The sequence below is a fragment of the Lactuca serriola genome, chromosome 1 (genome assembly GCF_051521515.1).
Source record: "Lactuca serriola cultivar US96UC23 chromosome 1, Lser_US96UC23_V15, whole genome shotgun sequence".
Classification (NCBI taxonomy): Eukaryota; Viridiplantae; Streptophyta; class Magnoliopsida; order Asterales; family Asteraceae; genus Lactuca; species Lactuca serriola.
In genome coordinates this window covers 7,986,682-8,007,661 of record NC_136408.1, presented here as the reverse complement: position 1 = coordinate 8,007,661, position 20,980 = coordinate 7,986,682, and the positions used below count along the sequence as shown (strand labels likewise).

The window sequence follows — 20,980 nt, the reverse complement described above, 5'->3', positions numbered from 1 at the left end:
AGTATTAGGAGAGCGACGTGGCCACATTAGAGGCATTGGCCGCAAACCTTCTGGTCTCCCGACGATTCCACAGCCTTCGCAACCATCACAACCACCATCACAACCATCACAGGTAAAATAGCAATCTACTTTAGCATCGTAAAATGCATGTTGATTTGGTAGTTTTGGTTTTGTGGTGATTATTTGCTAAAAAGTTTGGTAATTTGGTTTTTGTCCCAAGTGCAAGAAATAGCAATGTACTTTGGTTTTCTATCTTAGTTTAAAAATAGCAATCTACTTTAGCATCGTAAGATGCATGTTGAATTGGTAGTTTTGGTTTTGTGGTGATTATTTGCTAAAAAGTTTGGTAATTGAGTTTTTGTCCCAAGTGCAAGAAATAGCATTGTACTTTGGTTTTCTATCTTTGTTTAAAAATAGCAATCTACTTTAGCATCGAAAAATGCATGTTGATTTGGTAGTTTTGGTTTTGTGGTGATTATTTGCTAAAAAGTTTGGTAATTTGGTTTTTGTCCCAAGTGCAAGAAATAGCAATGTACTTTGGTTTTCTATCTTAGTTTAAAAATAGCAATGTATTTTGATAGTTTTTGTTTATGTTTGACGATCTAACTTATAAGTTTATATATATATTGTTATTAACTATGTAGTTGGAAAATCTTCGTGCAATGCTCGCCGACCCGGCATGTAGGGATGAGCTTTATTCGTTTTTTCAATCCGAAAATAATCAAGGAAACGATGGGAACGACGATGATGGTATGTAAGGATGGATTTTATTTGCATATATTGTCACGTTTTGCTACTTGGTAGATTGTAAAAATTTTGTTGTTTTTCTACTCGGATATTATGACTTTTGATATTTAATTGTATTTGGATGTTTGTTTCTAATTTGCATTGACACTATTATGTTTGATATTTAATAGGATGTTTGTTTTGTAATTAGCGTCGACACTATTGGTTTTGATATTTAATCGAATATTGTTATTACCGGCGACATTATCACCGGCAACCAAAATCATTAATTAAAAAAAATTAAAAATTGAAAAACAAATTACCGGCGACTAGCTTATTAGCGGCGACAATACTCATTAGCGGTGAAAGAGTTAATAGCGGCGGCATTTATCATTAGCGGCGATAAACTGATCAATAGCGACGAAGCAGTAGAGGCGACTCAGTATCGACGACGCGTCGTCGCTATTAGAATTACCGGTGACTTTTGGGACTTTTACCGGCAACTTTTTGTCGCCGGTAATGGCCTTTTTCCTTGTAGTGCCTTTTGAGTATCAATACGCATCGGAGGTCAAGGAGTTGTCAAAGTCTTGTGAAGAGAAGGCCATACAAAGTCTTGTAAAGAGAAGGCCATACAAAACTAGAAGTCAGAAATGAAAAGATGTCAATAAAAGAAATTATGGACTAAATGCAAATTAGGTCCAACATGCCTATATCATTTTGTCTAGAGAAATGACCTTAATAACCATTTCTATTTTTATTTTTTACGATAAAATAGCTAAAAAAATGAAAAATAACCAAAATACCCATAATTTTTGCAGGTGGTCCAACTGCAAAAATACGAAATATAGATTTTTCATAGTTACCTGTAGGGATGAGCAACGGGCCGAACTCGGACCAGACCAACCCGAAGACCGAAAACCCGAAGACCGAAAATCGTGAATTACCTTACCCAAAAACCGGACCGTTTTTGGGTGTAGCGGGTCCGGGTTCGGTCCGGTCCGGTTCCGGGTACTAAACCGGGTTTCGGGTTTTGGATCGAATTAGACTTTAGTAGTGTTGTTTATGGTTTCGGTCCAATCCTGCGAGACTCTAATTAGAATACGTGCAAATGAGATGTATGCGAACAAATAAAAACGTTAGTAAAAAGTCACACTATTTTATTAAAAAAAAACCCTACACTATTTATATATAAAAAAATTGCACTTAACATCACTATTATTATATAAAAAAATTGCACTATTTTTATAAAAAAAATTACACTTAACAACATTATTTTTATTAAAAAATACTGCATTATTTAAAAAAAAACTGCACTATTTTTATTAAAAAAATGTAGTAGGAAATAACTTTTGGTTTTTCGAGAAAAAAAAATCGACACCATAATACGATCAAGAGAAGAGGCCGAAACAAAAAAAATTGACTCTATAAAGTGATCCACAGGAGAGGCCGAATCAATTCAATCGGACAACATTTTTTTTTTATTTTGATAATTCTCGCTTACTGTTTGTCGATCAAAAAAAAATAATTTTGGTTTTCCGATTTGGTCCGGGTTAAATCCTTTAATTCGGGTACGGTACAGTCCAAACCCGAAACCCGATTATTGATAAAAAACCAAACCCGAAAATCGGCCCATTAATATGATAATCCAGTTCGGTCTGGATCCAGTCCCGGTTTTTTTCCGGTCCGGTCCGGTCCCACGGGTCGTATGCTCATCCCTACCTGCGATATTTTTGATCATTTTGCAAACTTGAAACCTTCATAAGTACTTTTTCATACGAACACCGTTTGAATTATGTTTTTTTTTGCTTGTGACAAGGGTTTTCCATGAACATATTACACTTAAAATTTGGAGGTCAGAAAAAAATCATTATACCATTTATGTTCTCTCAATCACAATCTAAAAAAATAAAATAAAAAATAAAAAAAAAAATATTTTAGCTTTTGTATACGAGCTTCATAACAATCATCATACATTTAGGTTCTCCAAATCATAAGGGTGACTTATAAAAACCTAAGAAAAAAAATATTGTGATTTTTACAAATGGTTGAGTGTGAAAATAATGATTATTCACTTCTTTTGTCATTTTTATTTTATCGTATAAAGTTTTTGCACGTTTTTATACTTTTTTCAGTTTCATTTTTTTAATTATGCCTCTTTCAGTTTTTCTTTTTTTAACTATATCGAAAAGTATTTAGTGTGCATTTCGGTCAACTCTCTATCATCTTTCTTTGGCTGAGTGACATGTATTTTCACGGTGCTCGTTTTTCCAATTATGAAGCATGGCTAAACGATCCGACTCAGATTAGGCCTAGAGCCCAAGTGGTTTGGCCGATAGTGGGCCAAGAAATATTGAATGGTGATGTGGGCGGGGGCATCCGAGGAATACAAATAACCTCTAGTTTTTTCAGATTTGGCGAGCATCTGGAATAATTAGCGAATTACAACTCTACTGTACCGCAATTGGTGGATTGGTCTTTGCTTTACTCCAAAAACTATATTTTGCGTTTCTTTAATTTTTTTATCATTAAGATATGTGTAATACATTGCTTATATCTTACATTTTTCTTAAATATATGAAAGTCATGTAAGCTATGTGTAACCCATAATCTAACGGGTTTTTTTTGGTGTCGGACCTAAAATAATTTCAGAGCTGCCTTGGCTGTCGAAGAGATTAGCTAATGAAATAAGTGGTTATAATAGTTAATTACGGTTACTCACATATAAATGGGAATGGTGAATTATATAATAAACAGATCTTGAATAGTTAGTGACTGCATAATTATATTTCATATTCCAGAGGGAGTTCAATAACATTTTCTTCTTGAATATAATTAATTTTCCCCTACAATATATGTTAGGACTTCTCCTAAGATCTATATGAAAACTATTGATCCAACCATGTACACATACCATAACATATAAAGTCAAGTTGTCATGTTTCATTGATGAGATCGTTTTCTTTAATGAATATCCCATGTAAGCCGTACGGCACTTGTCGAGGTAGTTTCACTGCCGCTACAACCTCTAGAGTGGGTGACCGGGCATCCATTACCAAGAACCTTGACTCACCCGAGTTTTCATCATGCACATAAGACACCACATACCCATCATCCTCTTCTGAGTTGGGATTCTCCGAGTCTCTTGCAATGAAAAATGGTTCACCTCCGAAGCAGTCATTTCCATATATCCGACTTGCCACAGTGTGCTTATTATGTTGATCAGTGTTGTCTTCTGATGCGAAAATGTCAAGCTTTGCCACCCCTATTGTCCTAATCATCCTCGAACTTATTGGTGTTTTCTCGAAAATTGCTGCATAGACATACCTGCATAATGGAAATATTTCTCTTAATGCCTGATGATTAGAACAAAATACATTTCATTATCAACACAAATTGAAGCTTTTTGCTTACTTGTTTCTTTTTGCAATATAGGCTGGATTGATTACAGGACACTCCAAGTTATAATCAGTCGCCATAGTGTGCCTTGAAACAACCCCTGTACCCAAGTTAATCGTTACTTTCTCCATGGATGTTCGCATCAGATCCATTCGATCAAAGAAATGTTCCACCGACAACATATTTGGTGCCACCAACACCACCACATCTTGGCCATCTTTATCCCTCTCATCCCATGCATTTACTACATGAAATATATTCAATCCTGGCACCTCAAACCACATCATGTCGGATTCATCCTTTGCATATCGCTGAAGAATACCGATTCTCGAAACCTTTTTTGGGTCTACACTTAGTAGCCGACGTCCACGTACCAAGTTCATAGGATCTGCTCCAAGTTGAATATCAAAGATGACTGCATACTTTTGGGTGATAGCCAAGTCATGAGTTAAAGATGGGTGTTTCATGGAAAATATGGGGACTTCAGGTTGCTTATTTCCGTATGCATCAATGCGAAAGTAAGTCAGATATGGACGTGTTGCCCAATAACGAAATGCGAAAGTCTCTTTAGTCTCTGGATCAGTCTTTGGGTGAGCCGTCATGTTCATGGAAAGCTTACCATGAAAATCATGGCGACCTAAGGTTGTTATATCGCCATCTTCTTCAACTTTGATTGCATAGGGTAGATCGGACTCACATAAGGCATACAAGTTACCCCCAAAAAAGGCTAAACTGGTATTCGCTACACCAAAGCCTTTGCTAATATCATAATCTCCGGAAACAACTCGTGCAAGAAACAATGCAACACGAGCAACAAAGGGGGCGAGACTTTCCATGCCTCCAATAACATTTGGGACGAGGTTGGATCTAGCTTGGTGCTCAAAGATATACTTGTTGGTCTTCACGTATCGGCTGCAGAAAGTGGGTTGACCATCGGAGATCCTAATGCAGTGCATCATCCCATCCCCGTCAAGGTAGTGATGTGGACCACCGGAGATGAACTGTGGGTTAGGTCCGTTACGAATGTAGGCACCATCGAGGCAAGGAGGAATGAAGCCATGTATGACCTCACATTTGGTGGGGCTCAGCTCATCAACCGGTGCAAAATTGTCTGATAGTGTGTAACTCGGGTCGACTGACAGATGAAGAGGACTATCGAGGAATTTGATGATGTAGCTATTAATTTTTTTAAATATCTTTTCGAGTAACGATAGCTCTGATGATGGTTTTCTTGAATCAACTCGAGCCCAAATTACCTGCAAAGATCTTTTGGATTCCACGATGGGAGAAATTTCTTGTTGGTTATGTGTTTTTGGGGTTATTCTTATTACATGCACCTCTTCATTGTTTCCAAGAACTGATGCCTTGAAAGCTGGTCGAGATTTTGCGATTTTGGTGGGAGAATGGAAATAGGGGTATGTATGAAATAACGAAGTCATGTGTGTCGAGTGGGACAATATTTCCATTCCTGCGATCATCAGTCATTGCCTGCTAAGTAAAACATAGATATCGTTACTTTCAATTTTAAGAAAAATTACTCTTTGTGAACGTGCCTACCATCATAATTCATCGGTTTGGGAACTATTAATTAAGCAGGGAGAGTGGTGCCATAGATGTCCAAATAAAAACATCACATAAACACCGCCCCATTTCACCATTTTTTGGGCGTTATATCTATTAGGGTGTGGGCTTTTTTGGGCATCGCACAAACACCGCCCCATTTCACCATTTTTGGGCGTTATATGCCTGCCGTTGCTTCCCGTTGCCGTAACTACCTTCGTTTAACGCCGTTTCTTTGTTTTTATCTAAAAACGCCGGTGTATGCGTTGCCCACACCGATCGGCTTTAATAAGTTGTGAAGAGTTCAACCATAAAAAAACTATACTTTTTGTTACTCCATGTCATTATCATGTTATTTTTACCAGAAAAATGTGTTTTCTTGGTGCTATATTTTTTTTACCCATTTAATTTAAATAAAAACCTCAATTTTAATTAAAACAAAACATGACATTTCATTACTTCAAAATTAAAAAAAAAAAATTAAAAAAAAAACATAACATGACAATAAAAAAATCCTAAACACTTTGAAAATAAAAAAATTGAAATCTTAAACCTATAAACTCAAAAAAAAAATCAAATGATTAAAAGTAACTAGAATTTTCAAGCCTATTTAGCATAACGTTTTTTGACGACAACTTTCATTGCGAAAGCAATTTCAAGCTCCTCCCGGCTCATGTTCGTTGTGTCTAACGTTAGTATTTTCATGTCACTGTCTTTTTGTTTCATACGCTCTCTTTTGTAGGCAATTTGCAGAATCTTGTTCATTTTTCTTTTATACCCTTCATTGTCCATCATTTCTTTCAAATCATTTGAATTTACCATTATGCCTATGTCTTTGCATTTCGCTTTATCCATTCCATTGGTCGAGAAGGTGGTGTAACTTGAACGGGTTCATCATCGTTGAAGTCGATACCAACACGAACATCAAATGTAGTGTAGTCAGATTCAAATGTTCTTAAGCGTTTTGAACCACTATCGATATGTTTTTCGGATGTTTTGCCCTTTTCCCATTTTTGATTATCTTTCCAAAGATTCCAAAAGTCAATAGACTTGAAAGCCTTCTTGTTTTCTTTTTGATACATGTTTAGAGCTTTCTTCAAAATTAATTCATCATTTTCTCCACTTTTCCATTGACGTTGGACGTTGCTATACAAATCATTAAACAACATGATTTCCTTGTTTGTATTCCCCTATTTTGAATACACTTGGTCTTTTAAACGATACTCTAGAAGGTTCAATCTTTTGTGGAACCTTTTCGTAACTCGCCTCCAAAAATGGTCATGTTTTTGTCTTTTCATGTTTTTACGTCTTCAGAAATATCGATTCATGCTTGTGCCAATGCCATAACTTCTTCGGGTAATCGGGTTCCCATTTTTTGGTTGCCGCCTTCTTTGTTCTTTTAGTTGGTACTTTAGCGAGTTGCATTTCTCGAACGATTTCGAGTTCGGAATCAGAAGTGGGTGCTTGAGTCTCTTGATTTAGGTTGAGACAAAAAGTCAAACGGATTAAACTTGGGTTCATTTTGAGGTTGTGTTTGTGTTTGCGATTGTGGTTGTGAGTATTGTTGTAGGAATTGATGCAAATAATACGGTAGCAGACCACCATAGTAATAAACTGCGGGCGGATAAATCAGTTGATCATACAAAAGTCTTAGGATTGTGGTTTTATATTGGGTGTTTTTTGATTGTTTGGGTTGTTGGAAGAAGATATGTAGAAAGCTTTGACAAAAAGAGAATTTGAAAGATAGAACAGTTGGATGAAATTGTGGTGAATTAAGAGTTGTAAGGATTTATTTATAGGTAAAATAAATCTACTATAATAAATAAAAATAATTTTTGTCACTTGTCACATTCTCATGCATTTTGTCACATGTAATTTTGTGGTTAATTCTTATAAATTCATTTCCACTTGTCGTTTTGTGATAATTTTCAATTTTCTTAATTAACTATTTTAATTTTTAGGTTATAAAAAGTAATTAATGTGTCATTAACTTGTTTCTTTATATTATCAAATTTTAATATGTTTCCTTCAATGTACATAATTCATAGTTGGCATTTTCTTTCAAAGTTTATTTTCATTTTAGACCAAAATAGTTTATATAGGAAAAATAATCAAACTTTGTTGTATTTCATTGATAAAACTAAAAAAATGTGGTTAAACAACAAATATGGCCAAAATATAATTATTTCTCCGTAGTTTGTTTTATTAGTATAAATTGAATTATTTATTTAATCATCATTTTGTTTGCATTTATTTTAAAATTTTACTTTAAAAATACTTAATGTTTACATCTTGATATTTAACATTTTCTTTAAAAAATTACTTAATATTTATATTTTCATATATAACTTTTTTTAAATAAACTCGTGTAGTACACATGTCTCACACCTAATGAATTTAATAAAAAGTTAGCCGTTCAATGCTTTGGAAAAAAAAAGTACGAGAAAGGTGCAGCCAAATTCTACCCTATGCCTTTAAACTACATTGGAAACCGTGGTATGAGGACGGTGCTCCTCCTTGACATCGTGGCAAAAATGCGGTCTTATGGCACCCACCGGGTCTTAGACCATCTCCAATCCATCTTTATTTTTTCCCCCAAAAATGGAATAAAAAATGGAGTAAATAGTGTTTCATCTCCAACCCTATTCCATTTTCTACCCCATTTTTTACCCCAAAAAAGTATATTACTAGAATATTCCATTTGTATAATTTATATATATTATCAAATACATCCCTCTACTAATTAAACTCTATATTTATGATTAATTAATATAAATTAGTATATAACATGATATTATAAATATTAAATATTGCATTTAAATTATAATTAGTAGATAAAATAAACTAGAAATGTATAAAATAAAAAAAAAGAGGGACTAAAATTGACAATCAAACTTCACCTTCATTTTTGGAGAGATGAATAGTATGCCCCCATATATGGGGAAATACTATTCATATCTCCAAAAATGGAAGTGAAAATGGGGTAGGGTTGGAGAAGAATGAAGAAAAAAATGAAAAAATAAATAGAGTTTGGGGGTAAGTTGGAGATGCCCTTATATCTCAAATGGATGCAATCATATAAACCGGTACAATTAAATATATATTTCTACATTCATGCATCAGGTGGGTCACGTCCACCAAAATCCTCCAAATATCATTTGACAAATAGTTTTTTATCTTTATATATTATCAAGTAAAAAAGATAACTAAAGGGGTGTTTGACTTAGCTTTTCAAACCCCAAAAGTTCTTTTTGGAAAAGTTACAAAAAGTCAGAATTTTCGTTTGCATTTATGTTAAAATCTTCTTTATTCATATATAAATAAACCATGTATATTTATAGTTTATTCACATGTGAATAAATAATGAGTTTTTCATAATATTTTGATACACGTTTTACTAATATATGAATAAAACATATATGAGAGCTAAAATTAAAAAAATAAAAAATAAAAAAGTCAATTTTTCTATAAAAAATTTGTATCGATATGACAATTTTTTATATAGAATAAAAAAACATTGATTTTCATGTAATCGGATTTTTTTCCATAAAATAAAATGTCACATATTAGTGATTCTTGCATTCTTAACCTTTTTTTATTCATTTTCATTTGAGTCATCCTATATTAGGGTTTGGTGGTGGAGTATGGGTGTGTATATTAGCTTATAGCCGAAAGTTAAATGATAATTGCATTATTCTTTTTTAACCATTAAAAATAGGTAGGAGATAGTAAAAATGCAAGGTTTTGGAGTCAATGCATTGGATGTGTATTGTTTAAAGTTAGATAAGAAAGACTGTTTTGCATGGAAACAGTCCTAATTGGTGAAGCCTTCAGCCTTGACCATATTGCTAACCTCCCGGCTTCTCTACTTATGAACGAAAATACAAAGTACCTTGGTGGTCTTAGGATTACCCTAAAGTTCAACCACTCAATTGATGCAACTCAATTTCTGGAGGATAACACTAGATGGAAAGATTGATTCAAAAAATTATCAAGAGCGGATCAGTATGAACTTCCCTACGAAAGAACTGCTTGGTTAAAAATACTAGGACTACCTATTCAATTGTGGGAAGAAGAAAATTTCAATCTGATTGCTCAACGATTTGGTAGAGTGATCAATCCATTCAGTCATATCATCACCAGACGCGACTTCTCAATGGGAAAAGTGGGTGTATTAACGACCGAAAAGAGATGGATAAATGAGACGGTTAACATCATGGCAGACGGCATATCCTTTACGGTGGGTGTTGTAGAATACACCGATGACTGGTCTCCTTTCCATCCGGTCCCATTCGACAAAGTGGTGGAGGAATCGGAAGATGAAGAGGAGACAGAAAATGAAGACGACGAGGACGGGATCTCCGACACATACATGCAAGATGACGCAAACGAACCAGAGGAAGGTGAAATTATAGCGGAAACCACCACGAAACACCAAGGCAACGATGGTGCCGAGTCTTCTTCTCTGGCAACTGACGGAGTAGGCACCGACCAGGAAACTGAAGCGTTGCCGTTCACGAAAGAAAATCGTGACTGTGCAATTAATGGGAGCGATTCCCTTCCCGATGCAATGAATTTGAAGAACGCAAACGGTAAATCGACGGAAGAGGCGGTCAAAGTTAATAACGTAACTAACAATGGGAACACCCTTGCGGCTGAACCTAATTATTCAACATTTGGAGAGCCAATTGGGGGATCTACATCGCCTGGCACTAATATATTTGAGCCCATCCAAGACCTTATGTCTAGTGGCTGTTTCGGGCCTTTCCCTAATACAATACCAATTCAATTTTCATCCCCAGCAGCCCATATTGGTGACTCGGTATCTGGTAGTGAATCAAACACTAGTGGATCAAAACCCAGGAAACGCAAGAGAATTAAAACTAATACTCGTTCATCACCGCATCTTACTCAACTTATTCTATTACCTAATTTACCCATTCCCTTTCCTAATACACAACCAAACCGTCAAATTGATCTTAATGCAAATCCAACAGTTAATTTAACTACCCAATCGGAGTTAGAAAGTAGTTTACCATCTAACTCGTGCGAATTTCAACAAACTGTGGCAATTGGAAGAGAGTTAGGTTTCCATTTTGACGATGATAATGGAATCATGGCACAAATTGTTGGTGAGTCGGGTGGACAAACTTGTGATCAATGAATTGCTTATCCTTAAATACAAGAGGCCTGGGGGTGGATGTCAAAACTCAATGGGTGCGTAGATTGAAAGTTACTCACAAAATAAACTTCATGGGACTACAGGAAACACAAATGATGAACCACTCTAGCATTAACATTGATGGATGTTGGGATTCAACTGATCACGACTCAGAAGGAGTTGACCCAAACGGAAGGTGGACGTCAGACGTCAATGAAATAAAAAAATGAAGCATATAAATTCTTCCAAGGCAAGTTCAAAGAAGAATGGCCGACACGTCCAAAACTAATCAGTCCTCACTTCAAATCGATTTCCATGATGGATGCCATCAGACTTGAATCACCAATCTCGCGAGAAGAAGTTAAAAATGCAGTTTGGGCAAGTGGCAATGACAAGGCTCCAGGACCAGATGGATTCACATTCAAGTTCATAAAGAAATATTGGGATACAATCTCTAAAGATATAATAAGATTTGTTCGACATTTTGAGGATCACGGCATCTTATCTCTAGGCAGTAACTCCTCATTCATCACGTTAGCATCAAAAATTAAGGATCCACTTACCCTTTCTGACTATCGTCCAATTAGTCTTATTGGGTGTTTATACAAAATCAGCACCAAGATCTTATCCAGGAGATTAAAGAGCGTTATTGGTGGGGTCATCGGAGAGGTTCAATCAGCTTATGTGGAAGGACGAAGCATTCTTGATGGACCATTAATTGTCAACGGGATCTGATCTTGGGCAAATCGTACGAAAAAAATATTATTTTTCAAAGTTGACTTCGATAAAGCATTTGACTCATTAAACTGGGGATTTCTAGATTCAGTGCTTATTTAAATGGGATTTGGGAATAAATGGAGATCATGGATTTGTGGGTTCTTATCATCATCTCGAGCTTCTGTGATTGTCAATGGTTCACACACCAAAGAATTTGACATAAGCAAGGGGGTACGACAGGGCGACCCTCTTTCTCCATTCCTCTTTATCATCGCAATGGAAGGTCTGAACGTAGCTCTCAAAGCGGCGATTGAAAAAGGAATTTTCAAAGGAATTAAAATCCCTGAAAATGGACCATTGATCTCTCATTTATTCTATGCCGATGATGCGTTGTTCATCGGAGAGTGGTCCCGATCCAATCTTAAAAACTTGGCTCGTATCCTGCGATGTTTTCATGCATCTTCAGGGCTCAAAGTCAATTTCTTCAAATTCAAAGTCTTTGGTATTGGGGCTTCAAATGTTGAAACCTCAAATTGGGCCAACATCCTTGGATGCAAAGCCGGCTCCCTACCATTCACTTACCTCGGAGTTCCGGTTGGGGAAAATATGAACTTGGTAAAAAATTGGAAACCAATTATCGATAAGTTTCATTCTAAGCTCTCGTCATGGAAATCAAAAACTTTGTCATTTGGGGGCAAATTAACACTAATCAAATAAGTTCTAGGCAATCTTCCAACATACTACCTTTCGATATTCAAAGCCCCAATGACAGTGATTGATGCACTTGAAAAAATTCGTAGGAAATTCCTTTTTTTTGGGGGGGGGGGGGGGCACAGAAAGGAAAAACAAGATTCACTGGGTATCATGGGAAAAAGTAACGACACCAAAGGAATATGGTGGATTAGGTGTAGGATCAATACATGCACTTAACGTTGGACTCATTGTCAAATGGTGGTGGCGTTTGAAAAATGAACCAACATCACTTTGGAGTCAGGTTATAACAGGTATTCACTGTCTTTCTAATAAACCCTATGATTATCTCTCAAAGAAAACTATTACTGGGGTGTGGAAAAATATTACAGGGACCATGAAAAATATTCAGAGAGTTGGACTTAATCTCAACGACATTTTTAGACAGGAGATCAAATCAGGCGAAAATACCATGTTCTGGCAGGACACTTAGATGAATAACGAGAAACTAAAAACGAAATATCCTTCACATTATGATTTAGAATTACATAAATTATGCTCTGTTTCCTCTCGTATTGTAAATACCGGTAACTTTTGGGAATGGAAATCTTGTCCATTATTAGGAGGATTATCCGCAGAATTAGAAAGGTTAAAACAGGAGATTGCTTCGTGTCAACTACAACCTGGTCATGATAAATGGACATGCTTGTTACCGCCAGAAGGAAGTTTCACAGTGGAAGCAATCAAAAGGAGACTAGACAAAGTTGCACTGCACTCTTCCAGTCTTCCATTGATCAGTTGGTGCAAGGTTATCCCAATAAAGGTGCTCTGCTTTGTCTGGAGGGCTGCATAAGGACGCATTCCATCTGCTATAGCATTACAATCTCGTGGCATGGATATCGACTCGACACTATGTGGAACTTGTATTGGTGAAGTTGAGTGTGCTGATCATATTTTGATGAGATGCTCATACGCAAAACTTATAATGAACAAGATTTTCAAATGGTGTGAATTAAACAAAGAATAATTCAATAATGTTGGTGAACTACTTCATTTTGCAGCCTCATGGGATCGTTGCCCTAAAAAACGCATTAAACTGCTTTGTATTTGCTACAGTCTGTTTTGGAATCTTTGGAGGATCAGGAATGACAGATTGTTTCGAGGTGCATCTACTAGAATTTGTAGAGGCATTCAAAACATCAAAGCGTTGGCATATTTGTGGCTCAAATGCAGGCGCAATGGTCGAGTCGGTAATTGGATAGATTGGAATTCCTCCCCCCTTTCCCCCATGTAATAAACTAAAAACTATTTTGTTCTTCTTTGTCTTTGCCTAGTCACTTGTTAAGCATTGGGTTTTTTTATATATATTGTTGTTTCTAAAAAAATAAAAAAAATAGAAATATAAAAATATCATTAATTAGGTCTTTTAGATTCAAAATCCAGCTATATTTCTATTTTTCTTCTATTGTAATTCATTCTCCCCTCTAGATTCATTATAGAAATTGAACTCTTCGGAAAAAAAAAATCCAATATAAGTATTTGAGAAATCTTTATAAGAGACTAAAGTGAAAAAGTTAGGTTTAAGCTTTTCCAACATATATATATATATATATATATATATATATATATATATATATATATATATATATATATATATATATATATATATATATATATAGAGAGAGAGAGAGAGAGAGAGAGGTTAGATTCATTTGAGACCACCTATATTTTGTGAGACCGTGAGACGCATTTTTTTATTTTTTATTTTTTTTTGGTTAATTCAAGTTCCGAAAATAATATTTAAAAAAAGAATTTTTGGATTTTTCCATTTATTTTGCATTTTAAAATTATTTTTTAGAATATGTACAGTGTAATATTGTATTAAAATATTTCACGTATTTTCAAAAAAAAAACAGGATTATTTTTATTTTTATTTTTAGTTAATTAAAGTTCCGAAAATAATATTTAAAAAAAGAATTTTTAGATTTTTCCATTTATTTTGTATTTTAAAATTATTTTTTAGAATATGTACAGTGTAATATTCTATTAGAATATTTCACGTATTTTTCAAAAAAACGGGATTTTTTTTATTTTTTTTTAGTTAATTCAAGTTCCGAAAATAACATTTAAAAAAAGAATTTTTGGATTTTTCCATTTATTTTGCATTTTAAAATTATTTTTAGATTTGGTCTCACGGTCTCACAAAATTAGAATGGTTTCAAATGAACCTGAACCTATATATATATATATATATATATATATATATATATATATATATATATATATATATATATATATATATATATACACACACACATGCACATAGAGAGAGAGAGAGAGAGAATAATAGAGGCTAATTTCCTTGCACAATATACATTTTAAACTTCCACTTAAGGTTGTAAAATTCGTTAAGTGGTGGTCGGATGGTCGTATGGGGTTAAGGGACTAATCGGTCTAGGCGAGGATTAAACGGCGCCTAGTCGGAGACCCTTAATTATAATAGAATTTATTTAAAAATAAATAAATATTACCCGTATCCTAACAAAATAAGTAAATAACCATAAAGTTTTGATATATTCATTAGTCTGACTATTTAAATCGTTATATATCATACATTTTAGACTAATGTATGATCTTTTTCACAATTTTAGTCATCATTCATTATAATTATTTCACCGATTTTCATAAATTTGACTAATCGGGGACTTTTTTGAAAATTTTGATTGTTTGACTTTTTGATCGTGTTAGACCACTAAGGACCGATTCTGACTAGTTTGACATACTAGAATTAATCATAGGCAATAAGAGGTTGCCTAAAGCCTACACGGTCGCCTAGACCAATTTTTACAATACTGTTTCCACTATAATGTAACACCCAAATGCCAGGTATTTTCCATTTTCACCCCCTAGTATTAAATTTGTTGCAAAATTGGTCCTATAGCTCACTTAGTGAAAAACACGTGTTGTGTTAAGACATTGAGCGTAATCAAGCGTATATCGGACATACGTGGCTGGGGTCCAAACTTTAATTTTTAGGGTTTGAATCATATTTAAACATCATTATATCCTTAAGACCTTTTCCCTTACTAGCCTACATCTCCCAAATCAACCCTTACAAACCCTAATCCATTGTATGAGCATTTTTTAGCTTGAGAGTGTGTATTTTTGTGTTCTTAAAGGAAGGAGAAGATAGTGAAATCATCTTGGAAGCTCAAGGCAACCTAGATCCAGAAGTATCTCACCTCAGGCATCATTTGAAGGTATAAAGCTTGGAACTTGATGAGTTGTTTGCTTAGATCTTTCTAGTCTAGTGTTTGTGTACATTTTTGGTCTCATAGTTTTGTTCTTGTGGAGTATGAGCTACTCCAGGTCCTTGAATTGTAGTTTTCTATAGTTTTGAGCTCGTAGATTCATAAAAATGAGAGCTTGGACACTCTTATTAAGCCATGCAAGTGATTTTGAGCTTTGGATGACTTTTGGACCAAGGTTTTGAGTTTATATCATCTTGTATGCATGCAAATGGATAAAGTCGGAGACTTTATCCATTAAGACATCCTTTTTAACCTGGATAGGAAGTTTATTGCTTTGGCTTAATAAAATAAGGACTTAATGATGAAATAGGGATTTAGTGCTTGTATGTTGGGGGGTACCTGGAGATACGTTGCGCATACTAGGTTTAGCTCCCATAATTTGAGAGGCACCCTCGACGTTGGGCGTAGAGAGGAGTATGCAAGACATAGTCAGCCTAGGTGGGACTTTTGACTTTTTGACCCTTACTTTGATCGCTATTTTAACAAAGTTTGACCTATGGGTATTTTGGGTATTTTGAGCAGTAGATTGAGATTAGGTTACTAATTGTTGTATATGTGATCTTTAGAGTCAACCGTTGGAGTTGTGATCTGTTTAGCTACATTTTAGACTATTAGGTGAGTTTTCCTCACTATACTTGTGGGTCGAAGGCACCAATATCGCCCTAATGGATTATGTATCCTAGTATATTGGATGATGCTATGCTGGTATATGACAGACTGTTAGATCCATATAATTACCTGTATTCCCTGGTTATGTGTTAGATTGGTATATCGGTATGATTACATGTACTTATTGGTTATTATTTGTTATGGTATATGTCAACATGTTATGGTTTGTTGGGTTGAGGCCAAGATACATAAGGCAGTCCAGATAGGTTGTAGGCCCGACAAGGTGGTCCAGTTAGGCCGAAGGCCCAAAGAGCGGTCTGGATAGGCTATAGGCCCTGCAAGGTGGTCCAGTCAGACCGAAGGCTCGAAGAGCAGTCCAGATAGGATGTAGGCCAAACAAGGCGGTCCAGGCTGAAGGCTCATATATCAATGTTGTTATCTGTATGGTTGCCACATTTATTTTCCTATTTTGACAACTTCAGTCTCTAAAATAATAAAATTTTCTTTTTTTCCTTTTTGCCCCAATATTTCTCAACTTTCGACTATGTTGCTGACTCATCTGCCTTTTCCGTTTTTTACCTTAATTTTTGCTCACATTTCTTTTTCTATTTTGACAATTTTAGTCCCTAAAATAATAAAATTTTCTTTTTTGGATTTTTGCCCCAAGATTTTGCAAAACAACCAATCATTAGCAAAAAAACAAATCATTGATCATAAAACTTGCATGTTACAGTTTCATGTCACAATAAACTATTTCAAACCTGCAACGTAGTATGGGGTTTTTACTAGTTAATTACTACAACTCAAGAGTTTTTTTAACTTATTGTTATTAACTGATAATGACTTTTTATTTTCCTCACTTATTCACATTGTAGCTATAGTATATGACTATGTTTTGCTCATAAAAAAATTTCATGTGTTTAAAGAGATTTTTGATTTAAATATAACGAGTTGAAAAATAAGTTTTATGGCATCAGAGATTATTACAATATAAATTTTTCTTAGGATAATAGTGTTTCTATATATAAAATGTACGTTGATTTCAATATTTTTTTTGCATGATTTATAGGCATCTAATAAACAAATTGATACAAATGTATAGTATATGTTATAATGTTTTTATGTTATTAAAAGTTGTAATACTTTTTATATGATTTGTTATGCGTTATACATAAAACAACGTATTTTTTTATATATAATTACACAACTTAAATTAGTCTATAAAAACATTAAAAGTAGTAGTATTTTTCATACTATTTGTTTTTTTTATAAATAAATATTAAATCATAATTTGTTAAAAATATCTATCTACATATTTTTGATATACAATTTACACAACTTAAAATAATATATAAAATCATCGATTAATAGTAGACATAAGTAATAATTTAAAATTATAGGCCAAACAAGGCGGTCCAGGCTGAAGGCTCATATATCAATGTTGTTATCTGTATGGTTGCCACATTTATTTTCCTATTTTGACAACTTCAGTCTCTAAAATAATAAAATTTTCTTTTTTGCCTTTTTGCCCCAATATTTCTCAACTTTCGACTATGTTGCTGACTCATCTGCCTTTTCCGTTTTTTACCTTAATTTTTGCTCACATTTCTTTTTCTATTTTGACAATTTTAGTCCCTAAAATAATAAAATTTTCTTTTTTGGATTTTTGCCCCAAGATTTTGCAAAACAACCAATCATTAGCAAAAAAACAAATCATTGATCATAAAACTTGCATGTTACAGTTTCATGTCACAATAAACTATTTCAAACCTGCAACGTAGTATGGGGTTTTTACTAGTTAATTATTACAACTCAAGAGTTTTTTTAACTTATTGTTATTAACTGATAATGACTTTTTATTTTCCTCACTTATTCACATTGTAGCTATAGTATATGACTATGTTTTGCTCATAAAAAAATTTCATGTGTTTAAAGAGATTTTTGATTTAAATATAACGAGTTGAAAAATAAGTTTTATGGCATCAGAGATTATTACAATATAAATTTTTCTTAGGATAATAATGTTTCTATATATAAAATGTACGTTGATTTCAATATTTTTTTTGCATGATTTATAGGCATCTAATAAACAAATTGATACAAATGTATAGTATATGTTATAATGTTTTTATGTTATTAAAAGTTGTAATACTTTTTATATGATTTGTTATGCGTTATACATAAAACAACGTATTTTTTTATATATAATTACACAACTTAAATTAGTCTATAAAAACATTAAAAGTAGTAGTATTTTTCATACTATTTGTTTTTTTATAAATAAATATTAAATCATAATTTGTTAAAAATATCTATCTACATATTTTTGATATACAATTTACACAACTTAAAATAATATATAAAATCATCGATTAATAGTAGACATAAGTAATAATTTAAAATTATAATACTAAATAAAATTAATAACTTAATTATACATTTGATTTGCTAATAATTAACTTTGTTTTTTTATTTGTAAATATCAAATCACAATTTATTAAAAGTTACCATTTTATTTATTTAATTATATTTTCACGTTATCACATACTGCGCGTAAATTCACAGATTCACATAGTTATTAACTAAAACGAGTGAAGTATATCATGTATTTATGTCGTCATTTTATAAATTTACTAGGTGTAAGACCCATGTATTACTTGGGTTCATTTTAAAAAAAATATATATATATGAAATTCTAAACATCTGAAAAGTTTGAATTCATAAGAAAAAAAAAATACAAAAATATTGAGTTATTAAAATTAAATTGTTTGTTTTTCTTTTAAATTAAACAAGTAATTTAGATAAATAAACAAAGGAAACTAATGGAACTTTAATTTAGAAAATTTGAAATTAGAAAGAAGTCAATTAATGAAATTGATATGTATTTATTATTACATTTATTGTAATTATTACATTTGAATATTATGTTGACATTAATAAAATGAAAAAAAAAAACACAAAATGTCATATGGAAAAAAATTAATTGAAAATAACCACAAAATGATATGTGACCAAATCAATGAGAGTGTGACATGTGACAAAAGATTATTTATTTATTAAAGATGATATAAATTTATATGATCCTAAAGATGAAAAGTGTGATGAATGATGTGATTGTTGAGAAATGGGCAAGAAACAAAAAGTAATTGTTACTCTAATGTACATTATTGAAATTTGGTAGATGATATTATTAAAGTTAATTTGGTTCTTTTCTTTTTTTTTGAAAAAATATTAATAACAACAATAATATTACAATCATATTTTAATTTGCTCTAACAAATAAAGGTTTTTTTTGTCACATGTCATATTTTTATTTAATTTGTCAAATATTATTTTGTAGTTGTTTTAAATTAATTTTTTTCATATATTATTTTATGAGTTTTTCTATTTTATTAAATTAAACATAATATTTAATGTAATAATTGCAATAAATATAATAATAAATGGATATCAATTCTATTAATAAACTTACTTTTTAATTTCAAAATTCTCAAATTAAAACTCATTAGTTTCTTATGTTTATTTATTTAAATTATTTGTTTAAAATTAAAAAATAAAAATCATTTCAACTATAATAATTCATTATTTTTTTTTTTTGTAAATTCAAAGTTTCAAATATTTTGACATTTATATTTAATTTTTTTTTAAATTAATCTATGTATTATATGGGTCTCACAAAACAACTAGTCCAATAATATTACAATTAAAAATGATAATTATGGATTTGGAAAAGATACTCGAAAATAGAATAGGCACTTTAATTTTTAATTAGATTAATCAAATATAAATACTAAAGTTTAAACATAAACATCCTGCATAAAAAAATTGGTTGTTTGTAAACATCCGTGACAAAGAACATGAATTGTTACTTAACCAAACCAGGAAAAAAAAAGCTATTCAATTAACCTAAAATAGTACGGTTTTTCGGTTCTACGGTTCGATTTTTCCGATTTTTCGATTAGCAAGATGATTACATAATACATATGCATTGTTTAGCAAGTGTTTCAGTTTCTTATTTTGTTATCTTTATAGAAACAACTCTCTACATTTCTAAGTCATCATTCAGCATGAGTTGTGTTGTTATAACTTTTAGATGTTTCATCAACACAGAGTTAATATATAATATAACTAGAAAGAAAGTGAAAACTACTTGGCTAGCAGTATTACGGCACTTAGTTGCAAGATACAAAGCAACAACAAAATCCAACGCAAACCACAAAGAAGTATATATTACCTATATATTTGACTCTTTAGGCTGCAGGAAATATAGATATGAAGACTGCTGCCGATGAGAGGGAGGGTATTTTATTTATGGAGCTTCATAATCATAAGCCAACAGAAGCTGCTGTTTGCACTCTTTAAAAAATGCGTAGGTATATATAGCCACCTAGCTAGTTGGTGCAAATCAAATTGGAAATGGCTGTCGCTGTCGCTGTTGCCAATAATATTTACTTTTAAATTTTCGAGCATTTTACACGTTTTATCTATCTCTTTCATTTATCTCAAAATATTAAGTTATACTTATATATTCTTTGTTTTCCTATTTATATATTATACATTAATAAATGCGATATATGTACGTAATTTAAATGAAATATATAAGAAACTAGAACAATTTTTTCTTGGATATAACACTTTCATTTGGATGAACTTAAAGCATCTCTCTACGACTACGACGGGTAGATAAATTTAGAGGTGACAACGGATTATACGATACAATAAAAATATACAACATGAAAAGATATTTGGATGAAACTGAAATAGAAGTTTGTGTTCGGGTTTGAAATCTTAAATGAAATTAACACGATTT

At 32.6% G+C, this 20,980-nt stretch overlaps 1 protein-coding gene across 1 annotated transcript; it reads right to left on the bottom strand.

Annotated features, from left to right (window-relative positions):
* Window positions 1-3,483: 3,483 nt before the first annotated feature.
* On the bottom strand, window positions 3,484-20,513 carry LOC145094198 (putative carotenoid cleavage dioxygenase 4, chloroplastic). Its single transcript, XM_079032521.1, has 3 exons — window positions 20,405-20,513; window positions 4,138-5,610; window positions 3,484-4,050 (listed from the first exon to the last, which is right to left on the bottom strand). The coding sequence occupies exons 2-3, from the start codon at window positions 5,598-5,600 to the stop codon at window positions 3,660-3,662; spliced, it is 1,854 nt and encodes a 617-aa protein (XP_078888647.1). The 5' UTR covers window positions 5,601-5,610; window positions 20,405-20,513; the 3' UTR covers window positions 3,484-3,659.
* Between the last annotated feature and the right edge of the window lie 467 nt (window positions 20,514-20,980).